Source organism: Triturus cristatus, chromosome 6 (genome assembly GCF_964204655.1).
Source record: "Triturus cristatus chromosome 6, aTriCri1.1, whole genome shotgun sequence".
Taxonomy (NCBI): Eukaryota; Metazoa; Chordata; class Amphibia; order Caudata; family Salamandridae; genus Triturus; species Triturus cristatus.
In genome coordinates this window covers 953,730,409-953,744,409 of record NC_140589.1, presented here as the reverse complement: position 1 = coordinate 953,744,409, position 14,001 = coordinate 953,730,409, and the positions used below count along the sequence as shown (strand labels likewise).

Sequence of the window (14,001 nt, the reverse complement as noted above, 5' to 3'; positions counted from 1 at the left end):
TGACGTAGATCCCTAGGTACTTTATGCCCTCTCGTGCCAGCTGGAGTTGGCTTGGTCCAACTGTATAGCCACTGTTCTTGTCTGCTGGGTATAAGTATGATTTTCCCCAGTTGATTTTATATCCCACATGTATGCCATATGTTTCACAACTGTCCATGATCGCAGGGAGGGCCGTTTCCAGGTTTGTGACATACATTAATATGTCACCAGCATATAGAGATATGCGTTAGTCGGTCCCATCATTTTCTCCACTCCGGAATCCTGTTATGTCCGGGTGCATTCGGATCACAAAGGCAAATGGTTCCAGCACCAGAGCAAATAGCAGAGGGGATAGTGGACACCCCTGTTGAATACCCCTACCTATAGGGAATTCCAGTGACACTACCCAGTTGACTCGAACCTTAGCCATGGGTTTTTTGTAGAGAACGGCGATCCAACGCCTGGATACCGGACCAAATCCGAACTCCTCTAAAGCAGACATGAGAAAGGGCCAGTGGACAGTGTCAAATGCCTTTTCGGTATCAAGGGACAGGACGAGATGAGGATCTTCTATTTTGTTCACCACCTCCAATCAATTATGCAGTCTCCTCAGGTTGAGCCTCGTCCACCTTTTGGGCATAAAACCGGACTGGTCTCTATGAATGAGACCAGCAATTACAGCTGCGAGCCTGTTTGCTAGCATTCTGGTTAATATCTTAGTCTCCATGGGCCATATGTATCAAAAAAGAGTTTGGCGATTCTCAAATTGCGAATTTTAGCGAATCGCAATTAGAGAATCGCAAAATCCAATATCTGTAGGATTTGCTAAAAATGTTGCAAATCCTACATATTCCTTATTTGAGAATCGCAAATTGAGATTCACAAATAAAGAATACCTTCCCATTCATTCCTATGAGCTAGGAGGCCCATTGGAAGGAATGGGAAGACATTCTCAATTTGCGATTACCAATTAGAGAATCGCAAATTGAGAATGCAATTTCAAGGTTGCAAGGGTGCCAAAAGGACACCCTGTTGCACCCCTGAAATATGCATGTGTGCACATTTTTGCGACATATGGCACTTTATAAAAATCAAAAGTGCTTTTTTAAAGAAAATCGCAATTAACCGCCAACTTGAAGTTGGTGGTAATTTGCAGTTCCTTAAGGCCAAATAGCAAATTTTTGGTGCTTAAAGAATTGCATTTAAGGAATCGCAATTTGCAATTCCTTAATGGCATTCGCAAAATAGAGAATCGCAAATTTTGCAATTCTCTATTTTGCGATGGCCTTTTGGAATGATACATCCCAAAAGGCTTTTTCCAATTCGCAAATGGGCCGATTCTGAGAATCAGCCCGTTTGCAAACGGGAAAAAGGCTTAATACATATGGCCCCATGTTTATAAGGGAGATAGGGCGATATGAGCTACACACCTGTGGTGGTCTGCCCTGTTTAAGGATTACCGCGATTGTGACTGTCCGCAAGTCTCTGGGGAGGCTTCCCATCTCATGCACCTCCAAATATAATTGGAGGAGGTGTGGGCCCAAAAAATTCCAGAGGTAGCCCATTAGACCATGGGGCCTTCCCAGTTTTCAACTGGCCAATGCCTGTCATTATTTCTCCTTTTGTAATCTTATCGTCTAGTGTCTTTGACTCGCTGTCTGCTAATTTGGGGAGTTGTATTGCCCGCATATATACCTGGATCTGTGACAGCTCGGCTAATTCACGTTGCACGTAAAAGGTCTTGTAGTAGTCTGCAAAGGCGTTAGCTATTGCCCACGCTAGCAATCTACCTGTCTTGTCGCCTACATCGTACAGACGCCGGTGCATGGCTTGTATCACGTGCTGCGCGTCTTTTTTGGCCAGTGCGAAATATTCCGGTCTAAGTAGTTGTAGGCTGCGTAGCAGAGAGCGATTATTGCCCGTGATTCGAGCTGTAGTAGTCGGGATTCCAACCCAGTGATCTCCTCTTCCTCTTTTCGTTTTTTGTGGGCTATAATGTTTTGTGCCCTATCCCGTAGTACGGGTTTGTATGCCTCCCATAGTGTAATGGCCGAGTCCACTGACCCCACATTCTCTGTAAAATACAGCTCCGTGTCTCCCCTGAGTTCCCTAGCAACCTGGGTGTCTTTGAGTTCGCATGGGTTCAGTTTCCATTCCCCGTTCTGTCGTTGTGTACGGGTACCCGCTGTGAGCCATAAGGGCGAGTGATCCGAGAGGCCCCTTGCCAAGTACTCCACCTTATGTATCTCTCCTTGTTCACCCACCGGAGCAAATATGTAGTCTATCCTTGAAAAAGCTTTGTGGGCTCCTGAATAAAAGGAATAAGCTCTAGTCTGAGGATGCTGCCAACGCCATATGTCTGTGAGTGTTAATGTATCTGCAAATCGTTTGAGTGGCGTCTCTTTGGGATCTCCCGTTGGGACAGTCGTGCGGTCACTTGTGGGGTCCATCACGTCATTAAAGTCGCCCCCAATAATGTGTGTGTCGGAGCCTGCCTCCAATAGAATTGCTGCGCGCTTCTCCATTGTTTGCCTTTGGAGCTTGGGTGGTGCGTATACACTAATAAAGGTGATGTGTCTTCTGTTCCACACTCCTTTGACCGCTACATATGTACCGTTGGGGTCTGTCCAAGTGCGTTCTAGTCTGAAGGGTGGGTTTTTCCTGATGAGTATTGCCACACCCCTCCCCCCGGTAGAGAATCCAGCGTGGGTCAATGTTTTATATGCCTCTCGACCTAAGAACCCGCATTGAGTGCCTTTTAAGTGAGTCTCCTGTAGGAGAATGACATCTGGTTTCAATCTTTTAAAATATGCGGCCACTAGTCCTCTCTCAACCTTATTCCCCATCCCGTTCACGTTCCAGGAGAGGATCGAGTACATTCCTCGATTAGGTGTAGCCATCTCGGTGATGTACTATGTCCAGCTCATCAGCAAGTCTTCCTTCCCCTTCCCACTGCTGTTGTTTCTGCAATTTCATGATGTCTGACGTCTTATTGTTTTGCCACATAACTGTAAAGGTACCTGTTGTGATCTGTGTTTAGAACATTGGAATGCTATCCATGTAATGGAATGGAGTGATGTACTTGATGATGTTCACTCATTCCAGTTGGAGATAGAGCAACGGAGTAACGTTGGTGCTGTGCTGTATTACTGGAGTGCATTACGCTAGAGTGTGTAAGGGGTTTGATAAAAACCGCAACTTGCAGAAAAATGCTGAAGTCATACGCACCATTCTCTTGAATGTGAAGGCTGATGGTGGATGGTGATTATGCCAGAATGTAAAATCATGGTGGATGGATATGATTTTACTGTACTAGCGGATTCTGGTTCGCCTTTTACCATGATTGGTAATAAGCAATGGGATGAATGTGTGGGTCTTGAAAATATGACCTTGTTGGCACCTGATATCAACCCTGTTAGTTATGGTGGTGCCAAAATTGATGTCCTCGGTTATGTCCAAGCTCGCATCAGATTTAAAGATAGGCATACTATAGGGAAGGTCTATGTGGCTGTAAGAGGGGACAATTTGCTTGGATGGAGGCACCAGCGAGATCTGGGCATAATGCTTAACCCTTGTGCAAAGGATCCCAAGGATCAAGTCATGTTGGTAAACTCTCTGAGTGTAAGTGATGATTGTTATGACAAATTCCCGGAAGTTTTTTCAGATGCTTTAGGTTGTTTTAAGGGGTTTGAACATCGCATTGTCTTAAAAGAAAGAGCAGTACCGTGTGTGCACAAAGTAAGAAGGGTGCCGAACATGATGGTTGAACCACTAAGAGCTGAATTGTAGAGGTTGCTTAAATTGAAGATTATTGAAGAGATTGAAGCCTCGGAGTGGCTTGCACCCATTGTTCTTGCTCCTAAGGATGGAGGGGCAAGTGTTAGGATGTGTGTGGACTTGAGAGGGTTGAATGAGTGGATTTGGGTTGACCGTCAACCGTTACCCAATATTTCTGAGTCGATTAGTATGTTAAGAGGGGCCAAGATTTTCAGTGTGCTAGATTTATCTTCGGCCTACCACCAAGTCATGCTGCACAAAGACTCAAGACATCTTACATCTTTCGTGACGCCTTTGGGGGCTTATCGTTTTTTACGAATGCCTTTTGGGCTGGCTTCGGCGGCGGCCTGTTTTCAAAGGGTCATGAAGATGGTTCTTGGAAAAATACCCAACGTAATGTTTTTCCAAGATGATATCTTGATCTATGGGGAAAATGAAGAGGAACATCGGTTGACTCTCTATGCTGTGTTGGAGAAGCTGAGAGATGCAGGACTCACAGTTAAAAAACAAAAATGTCGTGTGGGTTTGAATTCTGTGACATATTTGGGGCATGTAATCTCGGGGGAGGGTATACAACCCAAGTTGGAGTTAGCCGAAGCTGTGGTGAAGGCTCCTGTTCCTCAAGATAAGGATCAGGTGAGATCATTTCTAGGACTCGCCGAGTTTTACTCTAAGTTTGTTCCAGGGTTCGCTAGTGTAGCTGAACCGATTAGGACTCTACTCAAGAAGGGGACACAGTTCACATGGTCTGGGGAGTGCCAGGAGGCCTTTGCGTGCATAAAAGCTGAGATTGGTAGAATGCCCACTTTAGGTCATTTTGATGTGAATTGCAAGACGGTCTTGACGACGGATGCCAGTTTGAAGGGTTTGGGAGCGGTGCTCTCCCAAGTAGTGGATGGTGAAGACAGAGCAATAGCGTTTGCTTCCAGGGCCCTCAAAGATGTGGAGGCTAATTACTCTTGCATTGAAAGAGAAGCGTTGAGTGTCTTCTGGGCAATTCAACACTTTAAGTTTTATCTCTGGGGTATTCCCTTTCTGGTCCGGACAGATCATCGGCCTTTGGTTCAAGTCTTTTCGTGCCGTCCTAATGAAAATGTTACACCTAGACTCAAGCGTTGGAGTGAAGGACTCCAGGAATTCAATTTTGTGGTCCGTTATATTCCAGGTTTGTGTAACAAATCTGCGGATTGTCTTTCGCGTCTACCGGTTGAACAGGTTTCAGACTGTAGTGTGGAGGAAGGTGTGCTGTGGGTGGTTGGCCTGATTACAAGACTTTGAATTTGGAAATGAGACCTTTTTGGGGTGTGAGAGAGGAGTTGTCTTTTTGTTACGATAACCTTATGAGAGGTGACAGAGTGATTCCTCCGAATGCTTTTAGGGATAGAGTAATTAACCTTGCTCATGAAGGTCATTTGGGCAGAAGTTTAACCAAAGCTCGGGTGAGGGAGAAGTATTGGTGGCCTAGTATGGATCACATGATCGAGGCTGTGGTTAAAGACTGTTTGTCTTGTGCTGCTAATGATAAGTCGCCCCCCCCCCCCCTCAGTCTCTCCCTCGCGAACCTCAAACCTCATCCACCCCCCCCCCCCTCAGTCAAATGCGCCCCCCATGCTCCCTCTCCCGCTTCCCTTAAGACACCTTCGCCCGCGCAAGCACCCCTGCCGCATCTCTGAAGCGGAATCCCGAGCTCTGGCACTCTCCTACAATTCCCCACCCACCTCCCCTACCCCAGCTGACCTCACTGAAGACGAAATCCTTGCTATCCTCCAAGATTACAATACTGCCCTTGCCAACCCCTGCCCCCCAGTCACAGGTCATGCACACCCCATAAGCACGGTCACCATCAACCCCAACAGGCCAACCACACGACGTAACAGAAATGTGGTTAAAAGCAATCTTGCGCGAATTCTTCCATCCTCCCAGACACTTGACACTTCCCCAGACCCCCCACTATCAGGTCTCCTAATCAACTGTCGTTCAGCAGTTAAACATGCAGCCGATATCGCTGACCTCATCCTGCACAAAAACCTGGACTTAGCTATTCTTACTGAAACCTGGCTAAATGAATACTCCTCCCCTTGTCTGGACTTATTAGTCCCTCCTAATTACAACATTGCTAGGCTAGACAGGCAGTCGAACAGAAAGGGCGGAGGCCTCGCCTGCATCTACAGATCCTCCCTCCTGGTCAAGGAACTCGGAACGCTCACTACCGACTCCTGCGAGTATCTCTCACTCTCCCTCACCAACAACGCCCTTCACCTTTGTAACTTGCACATTTTTTACCACCCCCCAGGCTCTAATGACTCTTTCACCGATCATCTACTGGAAGTCATCACCTCAAAAATTTCCTCTAATTCCAAAGAGATCTTCCTCGGTGATTTCAATCTCCACTGGAATGACCCTCACGTCAATACCATCAAAGACCTCATAAATGACCAAGCCCTGACTCAATCCTGCTCCCTACCAACTCACTCAAAAGGAGCCACCCTGGACTGGATCATATCCAAGGACTCCTTAGTCAAACTCATCTCTATCGACCCTTGTGACTGGTCCGACCACCACACCATCTCCTTCATCCTACCCGGATCAATCAAGACTAAGCCCCCACAACCGATGATTCCCAAACGCTGGATCAGGGACACCAAAAATCTGGACCTTACAAAGCTGGAGGCTCGCTGCAAACTTGAGCTCTACCCGACCTCGAACACTACCACAATCAATGTCCTCTATGACCATTATTCGGCGTCTATGTCGAACATTCTAGACGACCTTGCCCCCCTGAAGCTAAAGAGAACACAAATCAAAGACAGAAACCCCTGGTTCTCCGCCTCCCTCAACTCAGAGAGAAGATCCCTACGTCAAGCCGAAAGAATATGGAGGCAGCACCCATCTACCGAGCACCTCAAACTTCTCCGGCAGGCAAGAAACTCCTACAACAGACACATCCTCAACTCAAAAAAAGATTACTTCAGATCCGAACTGGGGAATGCCACGAATAGGCCCCGCAAGCTCTTTGAACTGGTTAAACTTCAATCAAACAAGCTGGCCAAAACCCCTAAAGAATCACCGAAATCTCTTATATCGTCGGATGAATTCTCCTCCTTCTTCGCCGAAAAAACTGCCTCCCTAGGAATCGAACTTAGTACCGCCTCTTGCGCTCAACCCCCTCATGACCAACTGCCTCCCCATGCACCCTCATCCTCGACCTTACCCAAAAACGAAGCTTGCTGGACTGACTTCAAAATCTACGACGAAGACTCCATTGCTAAAATCCTCTCTACATTAAAACCAAACAACCACTTCAATGACCCGCTACCATCCAACTGCCTCGCTGCGGCCTCCCGTGCCATTGTTCCTTGCTGGACCGCGATGATCAACGCCTCCCTCCAGCAGGGATCGATTCCGGACCCCCTGAAAGCCGGCCAAGTCCTTCCTATTCTAAAAAAACCAACGCTTGACCCCGCCGCACCAGACAATTTCAGACCCATCTCTAATATACCCCTACTAGCCAAAGTGTTAGAGAAATGCGTACAATACCAGCTTAGTCAACACATCGACAACTTCCACCTGCTGGACGACTTCCAATCGGGATTCAGACCAGGGCACAGCACTGAAACAACCATGCTCCACATTGTGGACGACGCCCTCCAAGCCCTGGACCAAGGCAAAACATGCCTCCTAATCCTTTTAGATCTATCTTCCGCCTTCGACACGGTCAATCATGAAAAACTACTTGAACGCCTTAAACACAGGATGGGTCTGGATGGCGTTGTCCTTGAATGGTTCAGGTCCTTCCTCCATAACCGATCTCAAAGATTCCTCATTGACGGCAAACTATCCGCTCCCACCCCGGTCACGGTTGGAGTCCCTCAAGGCTCAACCCTGTCTCCTACCCTCTTTAATCTTTACTTGGAGCCTCTCACTGAAATTCTACGCTCCGCCAATATCTCCTACCACATGTACGCGGATGACACCCAAATTTACATCAATATCTCCTCACTCAAGGAGGTCCTCGCCCTGAACGAAACCCTGAAACTAACCGTTCAGTGGCTTGCTACTAACCAACTAAAACTCAACGCCAAGAAAACTGAATTTCTCCCGATCTCCCCATCCAAAGCCAACCCGGAGCTACAGGTGTGGTTCAAGGCCATCACAGCCCTAAATTGTCCCCCGACCATCGTGGACTCCGCCAAATCACTGGGCATATTTCTTGACTGCAACCTGAACATGCGTGACCACATTAATTCAATGGCCAAGGCAGCCAGATTCCACCTGAGCTACCTCTGGAAATTAAAACCCTTCATCGATGCTCCAGATTTGAAAATGGCAGTCCAAGCTCTAGTCATATCCAGACTGGAATTTGGATGCTCCACCCTCACAGGCCTACCCAAGCGCTCCTTGGCACCGCTAAAAGCCTGTCTCAACGCGGCTGCCAGACTACTCACCGGCACCAGGAAATTCGACCACATCTCTCCACATCTGAAAGCCCTAAACTGGCTCCCTCTAGAGGCCAGAATACAGCTGAAACTGGCGTGCATTACACACAAGGCCTTATACGCAAACTCCCCTGCATACCTTTCACAGAAGCTGGTGCTATCGGGAGGAAACAGGAAATCTCGATCCACTAACAGTCTCCTGCTCCGACCCGCCCACTTTCGTAAAAAAAGAACCTACAATAGGGCATTCACCGGGGCAGCACCAAGAATTTGGAACTCCTTCCCGCCCGCTATCAGAAGAATCCCCACTCTTGCTCGCTTCAAGAAGGAAGCCAAAACCTTCCTCATGGGTAAATTCCTGTACTAAGTCCTCCTCTCAGCAGATATGACTTGCTGCCTGATTCCATGACTATTGCGCCTTCCGCAACCCTATAACCGGACTCCATCGAGACCCAAGGGGGCCACGGTCTCTGCCAACCCTAGCTTGAATTTTAGCTCTCATGTGTGCTCCCTTTGCCCCCATGCTACCTCATCCCCCCCCTTTATGCTATATTTCTTTGCTTTTGATACTTTACTGTTTGCACTGTTTCTCTATGATGTTTTTTTTTTTTTTTTTTCCTGTTAACCATGTAAAGCGCTCTGATACCCTCATGGGTCATGTTCGCGCTCTATAAAACACTAAAATAAATAAATAAATAAATACCCATAGCAAAGTTCCTTTGTTTCCTGTTGAGGTTCCTGAGAGGGTTTGGACGAAGTTGGGCTTAGATATAGTGGGCCCATTTGAGCTGTTACCTTCTTTTGAACGTTTTGTTATTTTACTGGTGGATTATACTTCAAAGTGGGTTGTCACCAAATGTGTGTCTGTGGCTAGCACTAAAACGGTGTTAAACTTCCTTAGGGATGTTTTAGCGGCAGAAGGAGTTCCAAGTTTTTTGGTTACGGACAATGGGGTACAGTTCTTTTCCCATGAAATGTGCAATTTTCTGAAAGATTTCAACATTGTTCACCAGAAGACAGCTTTGTACTCTCCCCAGGCTAATGGGTTAGCTGAAAGGATGAACAGGGTGGTTAAGAGTTGTGCTCAGCGGGCTTTGGAGTTGAGGTTACCATTTGATACTGTTTTGAGGGACACCTGGTGGGCTCACCGCACCACACCTAATGCTATCACGCTTAAGTCTCCTTTTGAAGATTTGAGGGGGAGGAAGGCTTCTTCCAAGTTGAATCCTAGTTGGCTACCTGCTAGCATTGGCAATAGTATGTCTGCAGACATGAGACGCACCAGGGTTACGGATTATCAGAGGAGATATAAATCATGTTATGATTCTAGGATGAATGTAAAATACAAGAAGTGGTGTGTTGGTGATCGAGTACTGGTGAAGAATCCTAGACACTCTTTTAAAGGTAGATCTGGTTTTCTTGGTCCTTTTACCATTGTGGCCATCAAGAAGAATGTGGTCAAAGTTGACACAAATTGCTGGTGGAGCATGTCTAGGTTGGTCAGGTATTCTGGTGGGTTCCGTGATGAGGAAGTTTCCAGACCTGCGTTGACGGGGGTAGATTGTTCTGATGACAGTAGTGTTTCTGGTGGTAGGGAGTTCAGAAGTCCTTCTGCTAGGTGCAGGAATATGCCCGTCAAATTGAGGGATTATGTGTTGCATTAGGTTCATTCTCATCTTTGTGTAGCTGCACTAGTGTAGTTATTATGCTGTCCTGTGCTCACTTTTACTTTTCCTGTTCAAATTATGTTGTCATATAGTGTTATCTTTTGCATTTGTTTTAATGTTGTTTCCTTATTTTGAATGTTATTACTAATGTTTTGGTGGTTGTTTATTGGGAGGGGGATGTGTTGTGATCTGTGTTTAGAACATTGGAATGCTCTCCATGTAATGGAATGGAGTGATGTACTTGATGATGTTCACTCATTCCAGTTGGAGATAGAGCAACGGAGTAACGTTGGTGCTGTGCTGTATTACTGGATGTTATGTCAAATAAACCTTTGACATCAAGATTCCTGGAGAACAGACTCTTCATTACAGTACCCCAATCCCAATCCCCCCCACCCACCACCCCACACCCTCCCAGTATCCAATCGACGGTCCCCAGGGTCAACAGGACCAACTGTGTCGTGATCAGATTGGCAAGGTCTATCGCCCACCCACCAAAACCCAATATCTTAAACTTCTTCCTGTCCCTCCAGCCCCCCCTTCCGAAATTACTGGCCCCAACCGGGCTAACTGGGGGTGGGCCCTCAAGCTGAAGAATTCAGAGCCTGGCTAATAGGTCAAGTGTTCCCACTGCAAATTACAACAGTTCAAACAGTCCGGACCTGAAATGAAAAGGGAAAAGGAAAAAAAGGAAAAGGAAACAAAAGAATGGGGGAGTGGGAGAAAGGGGAGGGGGAGACGGAAAGCGAAGGGGGAGGAGGGTGAAGTAAGAGCCTTTTGTGATGTCTTTCAAAATACTTAAAGTATTGGATTGAAGCAGTAAGCTGTGGAAGATCACATGCTTCCTATCTCCCTTGGCACTACTAGTGGGGAAATATCAACTTTCAACCAGATGTAAAAGGCAGAGCATGCCAAAGATGGAATGAGGTTTACTCCATCACCCTGGCTTCCTTTAACGACAATGCCAATTTGAAATGTTTGGAAAAGTGCACAGCTGAATTTCAGCTCTAAATGAGGGGTGCCTTTAGATTAACACAGATCCTATGCTGCAGATGGGCTAAAGCATATAGCAAGTAGGGACAGCAGAGAGACGAGATATCTTCCTAGAGGGCGACACAACATGAGACACTTCTCACATGTATGGAATGCTTGAGGCAGGACAGCTTTTTTGATCACACACACGTGAAATGTGAGTCAGAGGATCTGCAAGCGGGCGTTTCCAAGAGCTCCTGGGTTTGCATCTAACAGAGGGCCCCTGTAGCTTCCATTTGCACTTAACTTAAAGAAAACATTTCTTGGCTTAAAGAAAATGCATCAAAATATATTGAAAAGAGATTCGGTCTCTTTTCAAAGATATTACTCATATACAGTGACCGTCCAACTCTAAGACTGTATTGCCTGGCGATGTTGATGAGGGTGAATACCTGCCTACTCTGCTAGCGAGCAAACTGGTCACCCAGCAGCTATTTCTCACCAATCTAAGAAGTGCCCAGAAAATTGGAGGCCATCAAACTTTACACCATGGGTTTATTGTGGCCTAAATTTTGGCATTTATATGCTATGGAAAAATTGACAGTGAGTTTTAGAGGTATGCCATCACGCTTTGAACATACAGGCTCCTTTTATCACCTATGCTTAAAAACAGATTTCTTTCTATTGTGCACACCTGTCCCTTCTTTGGGTGGTCCTTGCTTTAGGTAAGGGTCCATCATCTACTTCCCCAGTTATTAATAAGGAAAGCTTGCTAATTCTATTTCTATCTTTAGCATATAGTCATTTTTATGTGACCCCGCAACTGTTGTCAAACTAACTCCTTGATGATAACATTAAAGGCTGTATTATTAACATAATCAACTGCCACGGTCTACCTTCTCCCTCAACGCATAGTGCACTTAACTAAATATTCCTGATCACTCTGATATTCTGAAATGTATTAATACTGGTAAAACGTTAAATAGAGATATTGAAAACAACAGAAACACAAATTAACAAATTACCTGCAGTCAATACATGTCCCATGACAACTTCAGACACTTCCTCCGGATTAACATTTGCTCTCTTTAGAACCTCTTTGATGGCAACAGAAGCTAGCTCATGGACAGGTACAGCAGAGAAAGCTCCATTGAAGGAACCTAGACCAAACACACAAAAAAAGGTTTTAAGCACACTACAATGTTTTGTGAAACTTTTGTAAAGCTTTAACCTACAACTGCTTGGACTCAAAGCAAGTGAAGTATTTAGTTGTGATGTTTTTTACTTGGTAGATGATAGAGAGGGATAGATGGGTAAGGAGAATCAGGAGGCTGTGTGCGAGCCTTAAAAATGTCAACCCAATTTTTTTCTATTTAGTTAAGACATATGGAGAACACTTTCTACTAGATATCAAATCAGAAATGCCTACATTCATTCTTTAAGAACCTTACAACATGCACAAGACAAGTTATCTGCACGTATAGTTATATGCACTGTAGATGATGCATTAAATAAAACACACATATGGGTGTGCATTGCGTACATACAATTTGTAACAAGACATAATTAGAGTTCACATCATGACTGTAAGTTTACACAGCTAAGGAGGAAAAAATATGTGGGCCTCATTAAGAGTGGGCCGACAAACTGCGATACTTGCAGTAACTACTGATATCACAGCATCTATTGGAATTACGAGATTGAAAAAACAGGTGTTTACTGAACATGTGGATGCTGGTGAGGTAAGCCCCAAAATCCACATGGTATTAGCCTAAAACTTACGGTGTTCGTTTTTTAAAGGATGCGATAATTATTGCATCCATTAGATGTTCAACTGGTCATGAGGGCCTTACAATAATAAGTTTCACGGCCCAAGTTTAATGCTGTTGGTCAAGAGATTTTGGGGATGTTACTACAACCTTATTACCTCTTCAAATAGCACTCCATTCGTTGGGTGTTTTTTTAACTAGTTTTTAACACCATTGCGTTTCAGTTCTTATGATTAAATCTTAACACCTAGCCCAGCGTTTCCCAAAATGTAGGTCGCAACCCACTGGTCGGTCACTAGTCTATTTTAGGTGAGTCTGTAAAATCCAAGCAATAAATAAAAATGCTTTTAAATTCTGGGTTTATCTAGTCACATTTGCCGTGCTTCAAAGACAGAGGTCAAATGTCAGCTTATTTTTTAACATGGAATTGGTGTTTACTTTTCTTTCTCAGACAGCAAAGAGTAGTTTTTTAAGGGGATTATGTGATAATCTTGATGTAGTCGAGGGACCATGAAAAGGCTGTAGGATGGTGATTTATGCAACTAACAACAAAATGTAAATACCTGTAAATGAATTGTATGCATTCAGCAGTAAGGAAACAAAAATAAAGTACATTTTGTTTTATTCTGAAGTATGCTGCAAACAGAGATTGTAATAGGAACAAACACATCAAGAGACTTTACGCGTAAATGCACAAACAAAAAATATTCACAGAGACCAGATTTCCACACATTATCATTTGTGGGCTATATAGTTTTATCAGTAAAACAGTATGTCTATGCAAAGTTAGTGGCCATTACATTGGAAAATTTGCTGTCAGTAAATGACAATGTGCTACCACGCATTGCTTTAGTTCCATTATTAAAAAACAATATTGCCCCTTCCCATGTTCATTAAATGTCAGGATGTTTGGAAAGTTTGTCGTTCTAAAAGGTGGGTTGTGGTTCTAAAACGTTTTGGAACCACTGAACTACTCTATCACTCTGCGCAACATCATATACTGAGAACCTACATTTGAATTTGTGATATTCAAGCTTTGGCTTTATGATTGACGCCTGGAATTGATTCCATCTTTACTTGGAAAAAAAAGCTATCCCTGGTGTCGTTTTATTGTAGAGGGCCCATTGTCTCCAGAGAAATGTAGAAACAGATCTGGTAATTCCCATTACAAACCCACTTGGGTTTTTAAGACACACCTTTTCCATACCTAAAGTAGGTCTATAGAAATGAAATGAACGACTGTACTTCGAAATTGCTTATTTCACACAAAAAACTTAAATTCTTTAAAACTAGTAAAATAAAAAAATATATATTTATTTCCATCATAAAGGCGTAAGGTATATTAATTGTCGATCAATTAGTCTAAGTGCACACTTGCACACTAAGACAATTGCCAATCTG

The 14,001-nt window shown here is 44.7% G+C and overlaps 1 protein-coding gene across 1 annotated transcript in view; it reads right to left on the bottom strand.

The window, feature by feature from the left end:
- ACAT2 (acetyl-CoA acetyltransferase 2) overlaps nt 1–14,001 on the bottom strand; it is a 345,929-nt gene that overhangs the window by 268,657 nt on the left and 63,271 nt on the right. Inside the window, exon 2 of the mRNA XM_085611651.1 lies at nt 11,857–11,991. Coding sequence (XP_085467777.1) covers nt 11,857–11,991 — 135 coding nt within the window. The remainder of the gene's footprint in view (nt 1–11,856; nt 11,992–14,001) is intronic.